The 18,400-nt window shown below is 50.3% G+C and overlaps 1 protein-coding gene across 1 annotated transcript; it reads left to right on the forward strand.

Moving 5' to 3' along the window:
• The first annotated feature begins 11,499 nt into the window (after positions 1-11,499).
• MFSD7 (major facilitator superfamily domain containing 7) lies at positions 11,500-18,235 on the forward strand. The gene is made up of 10 exons (XM_008064009.1): positions 11,500-11,655; positions 13,809-13,967; positions 14,153-14,366; positions 14,533-14,609; positions 15,302-15,439; positions 15,589-15,705; positions 16,434-16,586; positions 16,819-16,976; positions 17,248-17,357; positions 17,874-18,235. The coding sequence occupies exons 1-10, from the start codon at positions 11,500-11,502 to the stop codon at positions 18,233-18,235; spliced, it is 1,644 nt and encodes a 547-aa protein (XP_008062200.1).
• Positions 18,236-18,400: the final 165 nt, after the last annotated feature.

The following is an 18,400-nucleotide window of genomic DNA, read 5'->3' on the forward strand; positions in this document are numbered from 1 at the left end:
CACTCCAGTCTGGACGACAGAGTGAGACTCCAACTCAAAAAAAAAAAAAAGCAGATAGGGAAATGGCCAGGCTCATACTGCAGAAAAATTATTTCAAAATTTTAGGCTGAGGATAGGAATTTTCTTTTATTTATTTGTTTGCTTATTTTGGGTTAGGGGTCTTTGTCACCCAGGCTGGAGTACAATGGCATGATCACAGTTCACTGTAGTATTGATCTCCTGGTCTCAAGTGATCCTTCTGCCTTAGCCTCCCTAGCAGCTGGGACTACAGGTGCACACCATCATGTCCAGCTAATTTTTTGATTTTTGTTTTGTAGAAACAAGGTCTTGCTATGTTGCCCAGACTGGTCTCGAACTCCTAGGCTCAAGCAATCTTGCCACCTCAGCCTTCCAAAACTCTGGGATTACAGGCGTGAATCACTTCATCTGACCCCAGGATAGGGGGTTTTCATCTGACCCCGGGATGGGGGGTTTGGAATGAGGAGTACCTGGGAGCGTCAGCATGGGGAGCTGGACTTGCTTTGATGGCTATCTTGAACGTGCACCTGGAGAGCTGGCCAATACCATCCTGACTGTGACCAGGTTGTAGATTAATTACCTTAAGATGACTTCTTTACAATGGAGAATTCTGCCTTCTGCCGTCCGGCCTCCATGCTCTGTTATTCCAAGGTCAGCCTCTGAAGCAGCCTCTGAAATGTCTCAACCAAGTACACAATTAGATAAATAGGTGTGTGCTCAGTCATGGGGTCATTGTGAGAGGGGAAGCCAAGAGTAAAAGAAAGAAAAAAAAAATCTTTAAAGTGTAGGCTAGGGGAGAAAAAGACTTCAAATCGTTTCTCAAAAGCTGAAAGGGACATTCTCAGTTACGCTGCAATGAGGTCTTGCTAAAAAATCCAGTGTGACTCCCAAGTGCAGCAGATACTCTGTGCTCCCCACACCTCAGATACTCTGACATCCCCGGGAAGCCCCTCCAGTGGGGCCTATCCCAGGCCTTCTCTGACAGGTGGAGGGAGAGTCCCTGTAGCCCACAGTGCATGGCAGCACCACTCTCCCGGGACGAATTGAGCTCCCCAGGGAAGCCATTTCTGCAGAGACAGCCCTAAGAGCCATGAGGATGCGCCTGTGTTTGGCAGTTCCACCCTCCCATCTCTGACTCCGTGCTCCTTTCTCCCTAAGTTGTCTCCTAAAGAAAGCTCCTGACCCATGTTCTTATCTTTCTAGGGGACCTGAACTAAGACACTGATCAGGCTGCCAGGTCTCACACAGACTTACAGGATGTGGGAACGGGTGTGAGACAGCTTGGGATGCAAGCAGAAACTCTCAGAACAAGTGGATTCTGTGTCTTCCACAAAGAGCTTGCAAGGGACTAAAAAGATACAGCAAGAGAAACTATCCATTGAAAAAAAGCAGAGTGTAGACTGAGACCAATGATTTTATTGGGATCCTGGGTCAACCAGGTGGAAATCTTAGAAATAAACTTTTTAGTCACTGACATCCACAAAAAGCAATAAATGAGATAACTCACAAAACAGTTGAGGAGCTTGTTGGTGCTGTGATTGGTGGTGCTGAGGCTTACCTTGGGGGCTGCAGCACCAGAACACAGACAAACAACTCAAGGCCAGGTGAGGCCAGGCAGGGCAGGACTGACAAATGGAGATTTAGTGAGCCCACAGGAGCAGGACAGAGGGACAGCGTTCATGAGGCAGTAGTGAGAAGCTTCAGACTTAGACCAACCTGACTCTGCAGAGCGGGATGCAACTGTCATCCTGAGTGTACAGGTGCCCAGTGGTGATTGACCATCCCAGCAGGTACTAGACAGAGAAGGCAGGATGCCCACAGGAGAGTTAGACCATCCACAGATAGCACATTGGCAACTGTCAAAGTCTAATCATAATTTAACCATCAACTGTGAAATAATACTAAAGGCTAATGTATGTGCTTTCTTAAAAAAAAGCACAAAGCTAAAACCCAGCAGTAACCACAAGGAAGCTGTGTGTGTGTCCAGTGAACAGGCAACACATTCTAAAATCCTTGGCCTATTGAGGAAGAACTTAAAGACACTGTATAACTTCAGACTTTATTGGGGAAATGTATAGTTCATTGTGTATATTGAAAGTTTAATGGCAAATCCTGAAAGGATGGCATCTAGTCCAGCAGGGAGAAGGAAGGGAGGGAAGTAAAAGGTGATTTCAAAACAGTGAGCCAGAAGAAGAGGGAGAGCAAACCCAAGAGGGGAAGGATGGGTCTGACCGCATCAGGCATCATTGTAAGTAGAAAGAGTCACATGCTGAAAAAGAGTGTTAGACTGAATCAGAAAACAAAACCCCAACTAATGTTTCTTACAAGAAGCACGTTTAAAACAAAACATGCTGAAAAACCTGAAACAAAAGTGTAGAAAAATACTTCATAGGGATGCTATTGCCACTATCTTTATATATAAAAAAAAATAGAACCTAAGGGGAAGTTCAGTTATAGGGATAAAAAGTTACAACATAATCAATAATAAAATACGAATCCATTAAGAAAACTGAACTAAGCCGGACTTGGTGGTTCAGCCTGTATGCTTTAGGAGGCTGAGGGTAGTGGATTGCCTGAGCCCGCGGGTTCAAGACCCGCTTGGGCAACTTGGCGAGACCTCATCTCTACAATAAACGTAAAAAATCAGCCGGGCATGGTGGCGTGTGCCTGTAATTCCGGCTACTCGGATGACTGAGGCGGAAGGATCGCTGAGCCCAGCAGGTCGAGGCTGCAGTGACCGGGAGCGGCCACTGCACTCCAGTCTGGGTGACAGAGTGAGACTCCAACTCAAAAAAAAGAAAGAAAGAGAGAGAGAGAGAGAGAGAGAGAGAGAGAAAGAAAGAAAGAAAAAGCAAGCTGAACTAACAAAAATTATAAGACAAATGGAACAGAAAAAATTATCGAAGACATTAACTCGTCTATCAGAAATTTACAGATCAGAGCTGGGGAAAAAAAAACAACTTAGTTAAGAATATTGGGCAATCCCCTTGGGTTCCCTTCTGCTGTGGGAGCTTTTCTGTTCTCTCAATAAATCCTGCTTTCTCAAAAAAAACAAAAACAAAAATAAAACAAAAAAAGAGTATTGAACAATGGCTCAGGTCTGTAATTCCAGCATTTTGGAAGGCTGAGGTGAGAGGATTGACTGAGCTAAGGGGTTTGTGAGCAGCCTGGGCAACTTGGGGAGTCCTCTTCTCTACAATAAATTAAAAAAAAATTAGCAGGGCATGGTGGTGTGCACCTGCAGTTCCAGCTACTTGGAAAGCTGACGTGGAAGGATCACCCAAGCCCAGCAGATCAAGGCTGCAATGGCCGTTAGCGTGCCACTGCACTCCAGCCTGGGCAACAGAGTGAGACTCTGACTCAAAAAGAAAAAAAAATTATTAGTTAATTTAAAAATATTGAATATTTGAGCAACTAAAAGGAAAGAGCTTTATCTAGTAGGTAATTTAGAATGCTGCATGAAACAAATAGAAAGCATATATGTATATATCAGCATATATAATATATATTTTCAAGTATACAGAGAATGTGTACAAACATTGACCAAGTATTTATTCACAAAGAACATCTAGGCCAGTTTGAAAGTGTTTCATGCAAATGACATTTTCTGATTTCTCTGCAAATAAATTAGAATTCAACAATAAGACAGTTTTTTAAAAGTCATGTCTGTAAAATTAGAAGTACATTTGAAAATAACTTGAGAATTATGTGCAGAACCTAAATGTGGAAAACTGCAAAACTCTGATCAAAGAAATCAAAGAAGGACCCAATAATGGAGAGATGTTTCATGTTCATAGATAAGAAGTCTCAACACTGTTAAGATTTCAGTTCTTTCTAACTTGATTTGTAGATTGAACACAATCTCAATCAAAATTCCAGCAAGATCTTTTGTGGATGTTTACAAGCTGATTCTTCAGTTTATATGCAGAGGAAGAAGACCTAGAGTAGCCAACATGATACTGAAGAAAAAGAACAAAGTCAGAGGACTGACACTACCCCACTTACTATAAACTTACATTGACCAAGACAGTGTGGTGTCATCAAAACAATAAACAAAGAAATAGACAGAATGGAAAAGAGAGACCAGAAATAGCACCACACGAATTTGGTCAACTGATCTTTGCCAAAAGAGCAACACAATTGAATGGAGAAGGAGTCTTTTCAACAACTGTTGCTGGAACAATTGTACACCCACATATAAAGAAAAATAAATCTAGACACAGACCTTACACCTTTAATTAAAATTAACTCACAATGGATTATAGACATGTGTAAAACACAAAAGTATAAACCTCCTAGAAGATAACACAGGAGAAAATCTAGGTGGCCTTGGGTTTGGCAATTATTTTTCAGATATAATACCAAAGGCATTGATTTCTGCACTATGAAATTCACTGTTAAAATAATGAAAATACTTGCAAGTCACATATCTGGTATCCAAAATATACAAATAATTTTTTTTTTTTTTTTTGAGTCAGGGTCTCACTCTTGTAGCCCAGGCTGGAGTGCAGTGATGAGATCATAGCTCACTGCAGCCTTGAACACCTGGGCTCAGGTGATCCATCTCAGCCTCCTGAGTAACTGGGACTACAGGCGCATACCACCATGTCTGGCTCATTTTTTTGATTATTATTATTATTTTTTTGGTAGAGACAAGATCTTGGTATGTTGCCCAGGCTGGTCTCAAACTCCTGGGCTCAAGCAATCCTCCCACTTCAGCCTCCCAAAGTGCTGGAATTACAGGTCTGACACACCTTGCCTGACCCCCCCCAGAAAAAAACTCTTAAAATTCAACAATAAGAAAAAAAATAACTGGATTTTAAAATGGGTGAAAGTTCTAAATAGACACCTCATCAGGGAAGGTACACACTTGGCAAATCAGCAGTTGGAAAGATGCTCAAAATCATATGTCATTAATTGCAAATTAAAACAAAATTAAATTTCCCCTATACTTTGTAATACAGTAATGGTGGACACATGTCACCACACATTTGTCAAAAACATAGGATGCACAACACAAAGAGCAATCCTAATGTAAACTATGAATTTTAATTAATAAGAATGTATCAAGATTGGTTCATCAATTATAACAAATGCACTAAATTAATGCAAAATGTAAATAATAGGAGAAATGGTGTACATGAGTTGAAGAGTAAGTAGCAGCTCTGTACCTTCTGATCAATTTTTCAGTAAACCTAACATTGCTCTAAAAAGTAAAGTATATCAATTTTAAAAAGCATATTACTAATAAATGTAACAAAACAGGGCAAAATTAATATTCTGAAAACTACAAAACATTATCAAAATAATTTAAAGAAGATCTAAGCAAATGGAAAGATATCCCACATTTATGGATGGGAATACAATATTGTTAAGGTGTCACTACTCCCAAGAATCACTCAATGCAATCTATAGCAAAGTCCCAGTTAGTTTTTTTTGTTTTTGTTTTTGTTTTTTGCAGAAATTGATCCTAAAATTCATATGGAAACGCAAAGGACTCAGAATGACCGAAACAATCTTAAAAAGAAACAAAATTGGCAGACTCCCATTTTCCAATTTCAAAATTCCTACGAAGCTGAAGTAATCAAAACATATGACTCCATACACACACACAAAAGATACCCATTTCCAATATGTACAAGAAAAATTTAGTAACTATCCCATGACATATATAAAGTAGCTATGCTGCACAATACACAAAAAAATTAGATACCCCTTCACACCATCTCCAAGCATTAACAAACTAGGCCCTAATGGGAGGCAATTCTCCATGAAGATCTCAGGTTTCCATACGGCTCAGGTCGTCAAATGCTGTGGAGCCTCAAGGATAGTGAAGCTGAAGTCCCTCTTCCTGGAGACTTTTCCAGACCTGCCCCCCACCCCAAGGTTTACGTACATTCCAGGGAAGGGCTTGGAGTTCTCTCTCTGGAGGGAGGATGAGGAGACACCAGCAGCCCCATGTAAGATAAGTGTCTAATTTCAGGGTTCTTCTGACAGGCACCCCCATGTGTTCAGGCCCACCTGTGCTGCCCGTGGGTGCTGGACTGGTAATCAGCATGAGGTAGCCGCTGCTTTTGCTGTGAGTCACTGATGCTCTTGGTCTCTGACCAGGCTCTAGTGTTTCCCATGCATGTCTACATGTGAAACAGTGGCAGATTAACACGGCTTGCAAGTGGAGCAAACCTCAGACCCTCTGGGTTTCCAGTTTAACACACACTCATGCTACACCACACACACCCATCTCCTCTACACACTAATTAGATGCCTGTTTTATCCCATGCAAACAAAAAAACAGACAATCATTTTATCCCATATGTACATACACGCACAAAAGGCAGAGACCCATCTCACATGACAAATACAAAATGTAAAATATCCATCTCCCACCACACATACCAAAAAACTATACAGCCTTACATAGCACAACATGAACACATACTAGACACCGATCTCATACCAGGCACATCCACAAAATAGATGAGTATCAGGCCCTACCCCCAAAAATGAGACACCCACCACACACACATACACGTGTACACACACACACACACACACACACACACACACACACACACGCACACAAATACTTCACACCATGCAACAGGAAGGTAGACACCTAATCGCACAATATACAAAGCTATTTAGAGAACAGTTTAAGCCCTGCACACACACAAAATCGAAGATCTCCTCATGACACACACACACAAACACAATGCCATCTCATATCACACATATACAACGTATTGCCCGTCTCATATGACACACACACAAGTACACCAGTTCGTTCAACCATTTAAACTGAATCAGTCTGGGGAGCGGAGACAGATCAGACTCTGGAGTCCTCCAAGGAGGGCTAGGTGGGGCCCCGGATACTCAGTGCCGTGTCTCTGGGCTCACATGAGCTCCCATGCTGGGCAGACAGGAGGCAGCCCTCCAGGGCTTCTCTCCTGGTGGCTGACTGGAGTCTGGCAGCATTGGCCAGAGCCTTCTCTTGTCTAAGTAAATAAGCAGGGGACTATTCCAGGGCCTTCCACATCCATGAGCATGAAGTCATGTCATCCTTTCTGGGGAAACCTGAGAGTGGGTGCTGGTGGCTGACTGGTCTCTGCTGTGGGTTGGTACTGCATAAGGGCTTTCAGCAGCCAGAATCTGGAGGGAGGTGCAAGGGACAGGTATGAGTCATTGTGTGGATGTGTGTGGCATGAGGTGGTATCCAAGTGTGCTTCTGGGACCAGACAGGTCCAGGAGGCTCTGTCCAGGATGTATGTGAGGGAAGGAAGAGGAACTTGCCCAGCAGAGAGGGCACGCGCCCACAAGGTGCCTATTTTTACCCAGGCCCCGTGCTGCCAGTCTGTACCCCGGAGAGGCTGTGTGGGCAGGCTCCTGCCCCCATATCACTTACGTTCTCTGGGAGGAAAAGACAAAAACCCAGTAAACCAACAAATAGCACAAGCCCGGGCCATCTCATCGTTGAGGGTAAGATTTCCTCCATGACACCATCCCCAGAAAAGGTATCTGGCCTAATGCTCCAGCTTTTGGCAAAGCAATTGTTCTCAGTGGCTTGGTTTTGAACAAGCTACTGTTTAGGGAAGATACATTAGCCTGAAGCAGCCTCACTTAGTGTTAGGCTGGGATGCTGATAGAAGTCTGCATTTGGATTTAAAAAAAGAGATAAAGACAGTAAAGCACAGGCTTATCCGTAACTGTGTGTGTTGAATGTTGTTTTAAACAGCCTTTGAGGATCGTTTTCAAAAGCAAGATACTCGGCGCCTCTGTGTGGAGATCACCATCCCAAAGGTACACGGATGGCTTCTGGGCTCAGGGTGACAGTCTCTGAATGGAGCTATCCCTGGATTCAAGATTCAAGCAACAGAGATGCTCACCTTTGTCGAGAATTTACACAAAATTGTTTCACTACATATGAGAGTGGGAAATGTCACTGTTTCCTCATGAATGGACTTTGCATGTTATGTGATTTTTAAAATATGAAGCTTCTCATTTTGAGTTAATTGTAGATTCACATGCAGTTGAGGAACTAATACAGAGAGATCCCTTTGCCCAGTTTCCCCCCAAAGGTAATGTCTTGTAGAACACAAATGCACTACACCCATGATGCTGACGTTGGCACAGTCCTCCCACCCCACTCAATGTCTCCAGTTGTGTGCGAGTGTGCATGTGTGTACTCAGCTGCACACAGACATATCACATGTGTGGGTCCATGACTCCACTGCCACAGTCAAGATGCAGAACATGTCCACACCACAGGAAGGCCACCTGTTGCCCCTTTTTACCATATCCCTCCTGCCACCCCGTCTACCAGTTCATAAACTCTGGCAACCTCTCATCTGTTCTCCATTTCTAAAATGGTATCTTTAAAAAAATGTGACATAAATGGAACCCTAGAGTAGTTAACCTTCTAGGTTAACTGCATAATTACCTGAAGATTCGTGTGGGTTGTTGCATGTGCTAACAGTTCATTCCTACTGAGTAATATGTTGTGGTTTGGGTGTATACCACAGTTTGCTTAACCATTCGCCTCCTAAAGAACATCTGGGCTGTTTCCAATTTTTGGCTCTCACAAGTAAAGCTGCTAGGAACATTTGGGCACAGGTTTTTGGATGAACATAAGGTTTTATTTCTCTGTGATAGATGCCCAGGCGCATAATTGCTGAGCTGTATATTAATTGCATGTTCAGTTTTGTGAGAAACTGTCATTGTCTTCCACAGTGGTTGTAACATTTATTTTCTTAGCAGCCTTGTCAGTATTTGGGATTATCACCGTTTTTTATTTTAGCCATTTTGAAAGGTGACAATGTGCATTTTCCTAATGGCTAATGATATTATTCATTCATCATTATTTGTCATTAGTGTATCCTTTTCAGCAAAATATTTCTTCATATTCTTTTGCCCTATTTTTAATTGGATTTTTTAACTGTTGAGTTTTGAGGGCTCTTCATATATCCTCAATACCAGAACTTTCTTGGATACGTGGTTTGCAAATATTTTTCCCAGTCTATGTGTACATGAACCTTTTGAAGGAATTGCATTAAACCTATAGATAGCTTAGAGAGAGCTGACATCTTTTCTATGTTGAGTTTTCCAATCCATGAACATTGCATTCCTCTCCATTTACTTAGGCATTTGTTTATTTCTTTCATTTATATTGTAAAATTTTTAGCATACGAGTCTTGTACATGGTTTTTAAGTTTACACCCAAGTATTTAACTTTCTTTGAAGTAATTGTGAATTGTATTATGTCTTTAGTTTGGAGTTCCAAATGTTTCTTGTTTTGTGTATCAAGTGATCATCCGTTGTGTGTGGATCTTACATCCTGAACCTTGCTGAGCCCACCTACTCAACCAAGAACCCTGAGTGATGGGGAGGAGGAGCTCCCCATAGTCCATGCTCACCGGAGACATGATGATGCAGTAAGTAGCTGCCTCATTGTATGGTGACAGGCTCACACCCCAGCTGGACCTGCAGTTGGTAAGAGACAGAGTTCCACCTAAACCAGGTCCTTTCCCTTCTGCCAGGTGGAGTGCGTGGGTGGGGGGGTCATTGAAGTCCCTGGAATAATGGTAGTGCCAGGCCCTGGAGGAAGACTGTGAGAAGGCCCATTCTCAGAGAAGGGGTAAGCAAGGGCTGAGGAGGAAGAGATGAGGGAGACAAAGGTGAGGGGGACAATGAGATGGGGGAATAAAGCCAAGTGGGAAGACAGAGGGTTGAGGAGGAGAGCACCCTGAGACCCCATCACAGGCCACAGAGGTGGGACTGCCTCAGGCCCAGCCTCCTCGGGGCACTCCCAGGGAATCCCCATTTTCTCTTTGTTACTGGATGGGACACCACAAAAGAAACCCCACAGTGGGCAACTCCAACCAACACACACAGTCCCCCCCATAAGAACCCCCTGCAAAAGCCAGAACCTCACAATCAGCCTGTCAGACTCAGTTGTGAAGGACTGATGGGACCTGTCAAAGTGGAGGAAGGTTTAAGACAAAAAGCAGGATTAATATTGTGAATCTCAGAGCCAAGATGTGTTTGTGTGCCTCTGACCAGGCCAGCCTCCACCCCACCCCACCCCACACTGGCCTGAGGGACAGGGCTAAAGTCCCTTGGGCTCCCCCACGACGAGCAGGTGTGGGGGCAGCATGCTCTTGCAGACAAGGCAAGCTGAGACTCCCGTCCTCTCTGCCTTTCCACCCACAGGCCTCTCCATCCCAGGCAAACAGAAACCTGCACCTACTCCTCTGTCCAGCTGTTTCTACAACTGTAAAGTGCAGACAACAGCATAGCAAGTGTGGGACTGCCAACCCGTGAGAGCAGGCAGGCTCCTCTTGGACTTCCTGCCCCTCCTCCTGGCCAGTGTTGATGAAAATAGGTCAAACTGTAAAATATTTTGAGATGGTTTACTCTGACCCAAACTTGAGGGCTTCAGCCTGGAATGCCCATCCTCAGATGTCCTGAGAATGCGTGCCCGCCCCTGTTGAACGGTAGCTTGTTTATATGCATTTTAGGAAGGCAGAAGTTGCAAGAAACCATACATCAGTACATGTGAGATTTTCATTGGTTTGGTCCAGGAAGGAGGGGCATTCTCAAGTGGGGCTGGGGGGGACCAGGGCGTGGGAGTTGGGGGCTTACAGGTCATAGGGCAATTTAAAGATTTATTGACTGGTAATTTGTAGTTCCCATCTAAGGAATTTTGGAACTCAGTAGAGGTCTGTTGATGTGTAGATAAAGTCCTATATGTAGCAGACTTCTGAGAGGATAGATGTGTTTTACAAGTTTCCTGGAGTCACCAAGAGCAGGGCCACAACATTTATTTCCTTCTTTATTTGTTATTTGACATTATGCTGGAGTCAGATTGGAAAACAGACTTCTTAGTAGATAGGGTAACAGGGCAATAAAACCCTGTCTGGTGACTTATCAGGCATGACTCCCTGAGCCTGTGGTTAGGAATTTGGATAAGAGAAAAAAAAAAGCTCAGGCATGGTCTTCACCAACAATACCCTCCTCCCCTCAGTCTTTGCTTCCCCACTGGGGCAGCCCTAGCAACTAGTCTAATTTGAAGTTCTTTGCAAACTGATCCCAGCCTCCTACTCAGGCAGCCTCTGACCTCTCCCGATAGCCGGAGGCCGGCATGAACATTAGGAATCTGGGAATGCAGAAAATGCAGACCGGCTGGAGCAGGGTGATTTCAAGGACACCTTTCCTGCACCCATCCCATAGGCGTGTCCAAGGGTGGGGGGCACACAGGTTGTGACCTGGTGGGCCCCTGCAGGAGGGGACTTTGCCCTTGTTTGTGTGGCAGGAACTTCCAGGCTGAGGAGGAGGAGGGCCTAACCTCACAGACTGGTGAAGTCATTCAGGGCGGAGACTGGCCCAAATGCCCCGCCTGTCCGGCCCCACCTCCTTGGGACGTCCCAGCCCGCTCAGGGAGCTCCTTAAGTCCTGAGACCAGGGACAGGCTAGGCACTACAGGCAATGGCAGGGCTGGTCGGGGATGGGGAAGCGGCAGCTGGGGACGGGCCAGGGGACACCCTGACCCAGGCTCGGGGTCCACCTCAGGGCTACCGTGTCTACACACGCCGCTGGCTCTTCCTGCTGGCCGTCAGCTTGCTCAGCTGCTCCAACGCCATGGTACGGCTGGGGCTGGGGCTAGGGCTAGGGGGTGGGGAGTGAGGGGCATGGGCTGTGGGGATGGGGTCCGACACCTTAGCTGGTGGCTCTGTCCTGGGTCCAGCTGGACTTCATTTTCCTGTGGCAGCAGCCGCATTTTCCTGTGCCAGGTCATGTGCTGGGGACTGAGGGATCCTTCTTCTGGCCGTGACTGGTGCCAGGAGAAAGGGGCACGTGTCTGTCCTGAGGTGGCTGGGCCCAGGCACAGAGCAGGGCCAGTGCCTCTGGGATCAGCAAGTGACCCCGGGTCTGCCAGCCCCGTCCCCACCTCCCACCTACTTCTTCCCTGCAGCCCCTCCCCATTCTCAGTTGCTCCAGCTAGAAGCCTGGGGTCCCTCTCCCCAGTCCATCACATACAGAGGGCTTTGTAGTGAGCCTTCCACCATGCCCCCCTGCCCAGGACTGGTCGCCCCCAGGCCCCTAAGACAAATGTGTCGGCCGGGGGGCTTGGAGCCACCATTCCCGCTGTCTGACTGTGAGTAGGTCCATCCTACTACACTGTGCTCCCAGGCTGCACCTCTCCTTCCCTCCCTCCCAGAGAACCTCAGGAAGTGTTTGGGCAGCATTTGGCAATGCAGCTCTGGGAGGTGCAGGACTGACACTGTGGGATAGCCGGGAAGACTGACCAGCGAGCAGGACTGGGCTGCATCCCAGGAGTGTTGGCTACTTCACTGGAAACACCTGCAATGGATCCAGGGCCCCCTTTTTCCTCTGGCAGGGTATAGAGAGCCAGCCCTGTACCCAGAAGGATGCCCTCACTGCATGGGCCTGGGTTCTGCAGGGACTTTAGAAACCTCTTTTCTCGGCCCACCGAGGCCCGCATGAGCCGTGACTCACCACTGTGATGTGGCTCCCTGGTCCCCTGTCCTGATGCTATAGAATACATGGCTGGCTTTGGGTGCAGTGTCTGAGGGCTCAGAGCTGCTGTGATGGGCCTGAGGGTCAGTGGGAGTGGTGAGTGTGAGAAACTCCTCGGACACTTGAGGGCATTCTGCTGCAGTTCCTCAGCATTTTATCTAAAGTTGTCATGGAGCAAACAAAAATCTCACCCTGACACCAAGAACTGTGATCCCTGCATGGGTCACCTTGGTGAGCCGTGAGCGCCACGTCCACCCTGCCTGGCGTCCCGAGACCCGAAGTCACTGGTCCACCGCTGTGACCGGGGTGCCCAGGTTCTGAGAGGGCAGCTCAGGGAGTGTGGAGCAGAGCAAGGATGTGACCCAGAGGGGCCTTGTGACAGCCCCAAGGAAAGAGCCGGCATTCTGGATGAAAGCCATGAGTGGGCAGCTGCTGGCATGCCCAGAGGACATGGGGGGCAAGTCAGGGTGACGAGGCAGGGTGCAGGAGGTGGAGACTCTTGGACAACAGGTAAGTGGGACAAATTATCTTCCCCTTATTGCCCGCGTGTTGTAGACTCATCTCTGCCCATCCAGCTATGGGCCTCCACTCGGGGAGGATGAGGAGAGCACCGTGAGCCTGGCCAGGCATGAGCTGGCTGTGTGGATGGATGTCTACCCCTTTTTCTCTCCCTGGACTAGTCCAGGCAGGAAGTGGCTGGGCCTGGGTGTGGCCCCTTCCGAGTCTGGAACATCTGACCCTTGCACTATCCTGAGAAAAAAGGAAGAAGAGGTGGCTGGTGTCACATGAGGCTCAGTGGTCAGGAAGCCGGGATCTTGCTGCTCTGCCCCGGTGGGTGTGTGGCTGGAACGCTTACATCCTCAGAGCTGGAGAACCATGACCTTTGATTGTGACAGTTCCTCTTCATTGATGTAGGCTACTCGCTGCCTTCTTCCTCTATAGGCAGCTTTGGTGATTCCCGGTGGACACCCTCAGCCTACTTGGAAGACCAGGTCCGGTCCTGGCGGGGTTCATAGTCCCACAGGCTCTGGCCAATCCTGGGCCTCAGTGTCTGCCCCTATGCTGGTCCACCGTCAGTAAACTCTCCTACCCTGCCACTGGGTACCCTCCCTCAAGTGACAGGATGGGGGCGTCCAACCATGCTGTGTCCCCATGGCCCTCACAGGCCTGCTAACACTCTCTCCCTGGGGCTGGCTGGGGCCGGAGGCTGGCAGGCAGTGTCTGTGGTCCTGGCTGATTCCCACATGTCCCTGCAGCTGTGGCTCAGCTTCGCGCCTGTGGCCGACACCATCGCTACGCACTTCCTCCTGTCTATGGAGCAGATCAACTGGCTCTCACTGGTCTACCTCGTGGTGTCCATCCCATTCGGTTTGGTGGCCATCTGGGTACTGGACTTCGTTGGGCTCCGCGGGGCGGTGAGTCAGATCCCACACCATGGCCCACCCTGGGATGGGGTGGGGTCCCTGCATTTGGGGATGAGAGTCATCCTCTCCTCCCCAGGCCAGGGTCTACTGGCCCCCTGGCAGGTGCTGAAAGGACGGGCATCTGGGCACTGGGAGTGTCTGGGCTGGTGGCAGCACTCCTGACCTCATCCCTGCAGACCATCCTGGGCGCATGGCTGAACTTTGCCGGGAGTGTACTACGCACCCTGCCCTGTGTGACCGGCAGGACCCCTGATCCATTTGTCTTCTTCATGGGTGGCCAGAGTCTCTGTGCCCTGGCCCAGACTCTGGTCATCTTCTCTCCGACCAAGCTAGCTGCTTTGTGGTTCCCAGAGCACCAGAGAGCCATGGCCAACATGATCGCCACCATGTGTGAGTCTGGGGGACTGTCTGCCTGCCTGGGCCAGCCCGGGACCCCTGCTGGCTCTGCGGACAGATCCTCTGCCCCTGGGTTCTGGGCCCAGCCTCAGGCATTGGGAGCTGGGGATGTAGCCGGGCTGCGGTGGGGCTGACTCACTCTGCCCGTCTGTCCATCCAGCAAACCCCCTGGGCATCCTTGTAGCCAATGTGCTGTCTCCTGCACTGGTCAAGAAGAGCGAGGACATTCCCATAATGGTGAGGGAGCTCACCCGGTGCTATATGTGGTGTGTTTGCATGTGGTATGTGCACACATGTGTATACCTGTATACATGCATGTACATGTGTGTTCACAAATGTGTCTAGTGTGTGCTATGTGCGCACATGTCTCTGTGTATCTGTGCACATGTGTGTCCATGCATGAGTATCTAGTATGTGTGCACAGGCATGTAGCTATGCATATGTGTGCCCACACACATGTATCTAGCATGTGATATGTCTGTGTGCCTATGTGTGCCTGTGCATGTATGTGATATGTGCACACATGTGCTTGTGTGTATGTAGTGAGTGTGTGTGGGTATCTGTGCATGTGTGTGGTGTGTCTCTGTGTGCTTGTGCATATGTATCGAGTGTGGTGTGTGTGCACATGCACACCTGTGCACCTTCACCTGTCCATGTGACACACTGGCTGCTTTGCAACCTGCTTTTTATGTGTGTGCAGTTGCAGTGAGACAGGTGAGTCTGGAGCTGGGGGAGGTCAGGTGACATCACCCAGGAGGCTGGGTCCACATGAGCCCCAAGCAGGTGTGGATGAAGCAAGGCAGGCCTGCCTAGACCCGGGAACTCATTATGGCGGCTGGAGCTGGGAGGGTGATTCCTGGGAGCCCGGGCAGCCTGAGTGCTGTGCGCCTGTCAGTGTGGCCTCCCTGTGACATGTGCCCCCTCCCCAGCTTGGCATCTACCCCCTCCCCGCTGCCCTTGCCTGCCTGCTGGCCACTGCCTGCCTCTGGGAGAGTGTGCCCCCGACTCCACCATCCGCCGGGGCTGCCAGCTCCACCTCGGAGAAGTTCCTGGATGGGCTCAAGCTGGTTGGTGCTGCAAGATCCGGGGTTGGGATGGGGGCAGGAGGCTGGGAGGGTCGGGTCAGGCAGGCCCTGGTCAGAGCCGCACGGAGCCAGGTGGCCCTCCCACTGGGTGGCTCTCCAGGGGCTCTGGGCTGAGAGGCCTCTTCCCCCAGCTCGTGCGGAACAAGGCTTACGTCATCCTGGCTGTGTGCTTCGGGGGCGGCATCGGGATCTTCTCCAGCTTCTCAGCCCTCTTGGAACAGATCCTCTGTGGGAGCGGCTACTCCAACGTGAGCCTGGGCCCCGCACACGGAGGGTTCTGGCTTCACTACCCACCCGTGCCGAGTCGCCACACCTCCCGAGCACTCAGTGCCCAGCCCTGCTGGGGTAACACGGGCATCCTCCAGGCTGTGGGGTCCTGAACGGCTGCACCTGAGGCCATGTCTTTGGGGGTGGTGGTGGCAGGTGCAGCAGTCATGGGTTGCAGTGGTGGAGCTGACGTGTCCCCATGGATGGAGAGGTGGCACTGGGACTCTGCCAGTGGACGCATTGCCATCTTTCCCCTGCCCATTCCCAGCAGGGCTCCACTCACAGGTCTCCAGGGAAGGGCACCCTCTGGTGTTTGGAGATGCAGAGGGGAGGCCAGACATGCCCTCTGACTTGTTTGGCCTTTGCTCTCTGCCCTCGCATCAGTGCTGGATGTGGGGCTTGGGGACATGTTTCTGCCTTTACTAAAGGCCCACAGGCACCAAGGGCCTGTGGGCTGTTGGAGAGACAGGCCTTTCCCTTTAGCGATAGTTTTGCTCCTGGGGTGGGGGAACATCTGACCACTGGACAGTCGATTCCCCATACCCCGCAGGCAGCCAAGGGTGTAGCAGCAGCCTGTCAGTGTTGTTATGCTTGGGCTTTGGGCACAGCTTGGTGGCCTGGCCACAAGCCTCCCGGTGACAGCATATGTCCTAGGATGGTGGCCCCCTGCTCTGATGACAGTGCCTTGGCCTTCCCTCTCCTCCCCCAGGAGTTTTCAGGCCTCTGTGGGGCTCTTTTCATTGTGTTTGGGATCCTGGGGGCACTGGTGCTTGGCCTCTATGTGGACCGGACCAAGCGCTTCACCGAGGCCACCAAGATCAGTCTCTGCCTGACCTCCTTGGCCTGCGTGGCCTTTGCTCTGGTGAGAGGCCCCTCAGGCCAAGACCACCCTGCAGGGGTGGGAGGGTCCTGCCTGGACATGGCAATAAGTGGCTTGGCTATGGCAGATGTCTGGATTTGCTTGGCCTCTGCCTGTCAGGGTGGTCCCTGGGTGGAAGGGTGGCCTTCCCCACTCCACACACTGAGTCCAGTGCTTGCTCAGGACACCACACATCTAACTGCCAACTGTTCCTCTGCCATTCTGTGGCTTCCAGGTATCCCGACTACGGGGACAGACCCTGGCCCTGGCCACCATCTGCTCACTGCTGGGGCTCTTTGGCTTCTCAGTGGCACCAGTGGCCATGGAGCTGGCTGTTGAATGCTCCTTCCCTGTGGGAGAAGGGGCTGCCGCAGGCCTGGTCTTTGTGCTGGGGTGAGTGTCCACCTGCCTCATGCTCAGGGCCCAGAGACTCTCCCTTCACCCCACCCCAGGCTGAAGGGAACTGACCTGCAGGTGCTCGCCTGCTGAGCCCCTGCTGTGGGGTAGGCCTGGCTCAGTACCAGGGCCCACGCTGACTGGAGCTATGAGCTGCCCTCTGGGGGTGGGTGGCACAGTGGGCGGCATAGGTGTGGGCACTTCCTGGGCGGCGTCCAGCTCTGATGGGTGAGCAGTGCCCCAGGGGCTGAGGGCTGTGCATGTCTAGGCAGGCCGAGGGCGTGCTCATCATGGTGGCGTTGACGGCACTGTCTGTGCGTCACTCGGAGCCATCCTTCTCCACCTGCCAGCATGGGGAGGACCCGCTCGACTGGACAGGTGAGTCCCCACCCTCCATGGAACCCTCTTGGCACCACTGGTTCTCCTTGGGTGGGTACTGGGTTGGGTCAGAGGTCAACAGGCAGAAGCCTGGGCTCAGCATGATGGGTGACCTGATGAAAACTCAACCTCCTGTGTGAGGTGTTTTGAAGCCAGGGAAAGAGAAGAAGAAACAGAGAGAGAGACACAGAGGCGGAGCTCTGAGAGGAAACGGAGAACAGGGCAAGAGTGGGGCAGAGGAGGGCCTGCACACCCACACCCCCAGACCCTGTGCTGGTGACCTCAGAGCTCATGGATCTCGGGACCTGAGTCTGCAAACACCCCCTGGGGGCCTGTCAGACTGGGGCCGGGCTCTGAGACTGGGTGCTCTGGGGTCGTGGCTGGGGGCTCAGCAAGGGTCAGCATCACCTATTGACCTCTGCCCATCTGTGGCTGCTGGGTGTGGCTGCGACACCATGTGGGAAGTTTGGGCTGCTCTGGTGAAATGCAGGGTCAAAGTTGTGCATGTGTCCCCAGTGTCCCTGCTGCTGATGGCTGGCCTGTGCACCCTCTTCAGCTGCGTCCTGGTACTCTTCTTCCACCCCCCATACCTGCGCCTGCAGGCTGAGTCTGGCCTGTCTCCCTCCACCCTGGATGTGTGCCCAGGTGCCGAAGACCGGGTATCTCACCCTGAAACCAGCTCTGAGGCCCCTGGCACAGCACTCCCGGGTGAGAAGCTGCAGGAAGCCCAGCGGCAGCTGATTCCTGGAGCCAGTTCTCTGGGCCCTGCCTCCTCCTCTGGGAGTCCCCAGACTTGCAGAGACTGTGACCGGGGACGTGGTGAAGGGGAGGGTGAAGAGGCAGGCTTGGGTCCCCCAGGTGGTGCCAACCAAGGCTGAGAGCCCACCGCAGGGACTCGAGTCCTTAGTGCAGCCAGGGTCGACCAAGCAGCTGTGACGATAACAGGCAGGATGCCAGTGGCCAGGCCAGACTAGGGGCAGCAGGGGGTTGACCTGGCAGAGGAGCATGCTGGAGATAGCAGGAAGGATGGGGGTCCTGAGGAC

This window comes from Carlito syrichta, unplaced genomic scaffold (assembly GCF_000164805.1).
Source record: "Carlito syrichta isolate Samal-C Ts95f unplaced genomic scaffold, Tarsius_syrichta-2.0.1 Scaffold307178, whole genome shotgun sequence".
Lineage (NCBI taxonomy): Eukaryota > Metazoa > Chordata > Mammalia > Primates > Tarsiidae > Carlito > Carlito syrichta.

What these genes read in the sequence shown, in the direction of transcription:
- MFSD7 (XM_008064009.1), top strand. Translation starts at nt 11,500, where the DNA reads ATGGCAGGGCTGGTCGGGGATGGGGAAGCGGCAGCTGGGGACGGGCCA. An exon ending in GCGAGGACATTCCCATAATG is followed by an intron (nt 14,610 to 15,301) that starts GTGAGGGAGCTC and finishes CCCCCTCCCCAG; the next exon opens with CTTGGCATCTACCCCCTCCC. An exon ending in GTGGGAGCGGCTACTCCAAC is followed by an intron (nt 15,706 to 16,433) that starts GTGAGCCTGGGC and finishes CTCCTCCCCCAG; the next exon opens with GAGTTTTCAGGCCTCTGTGG.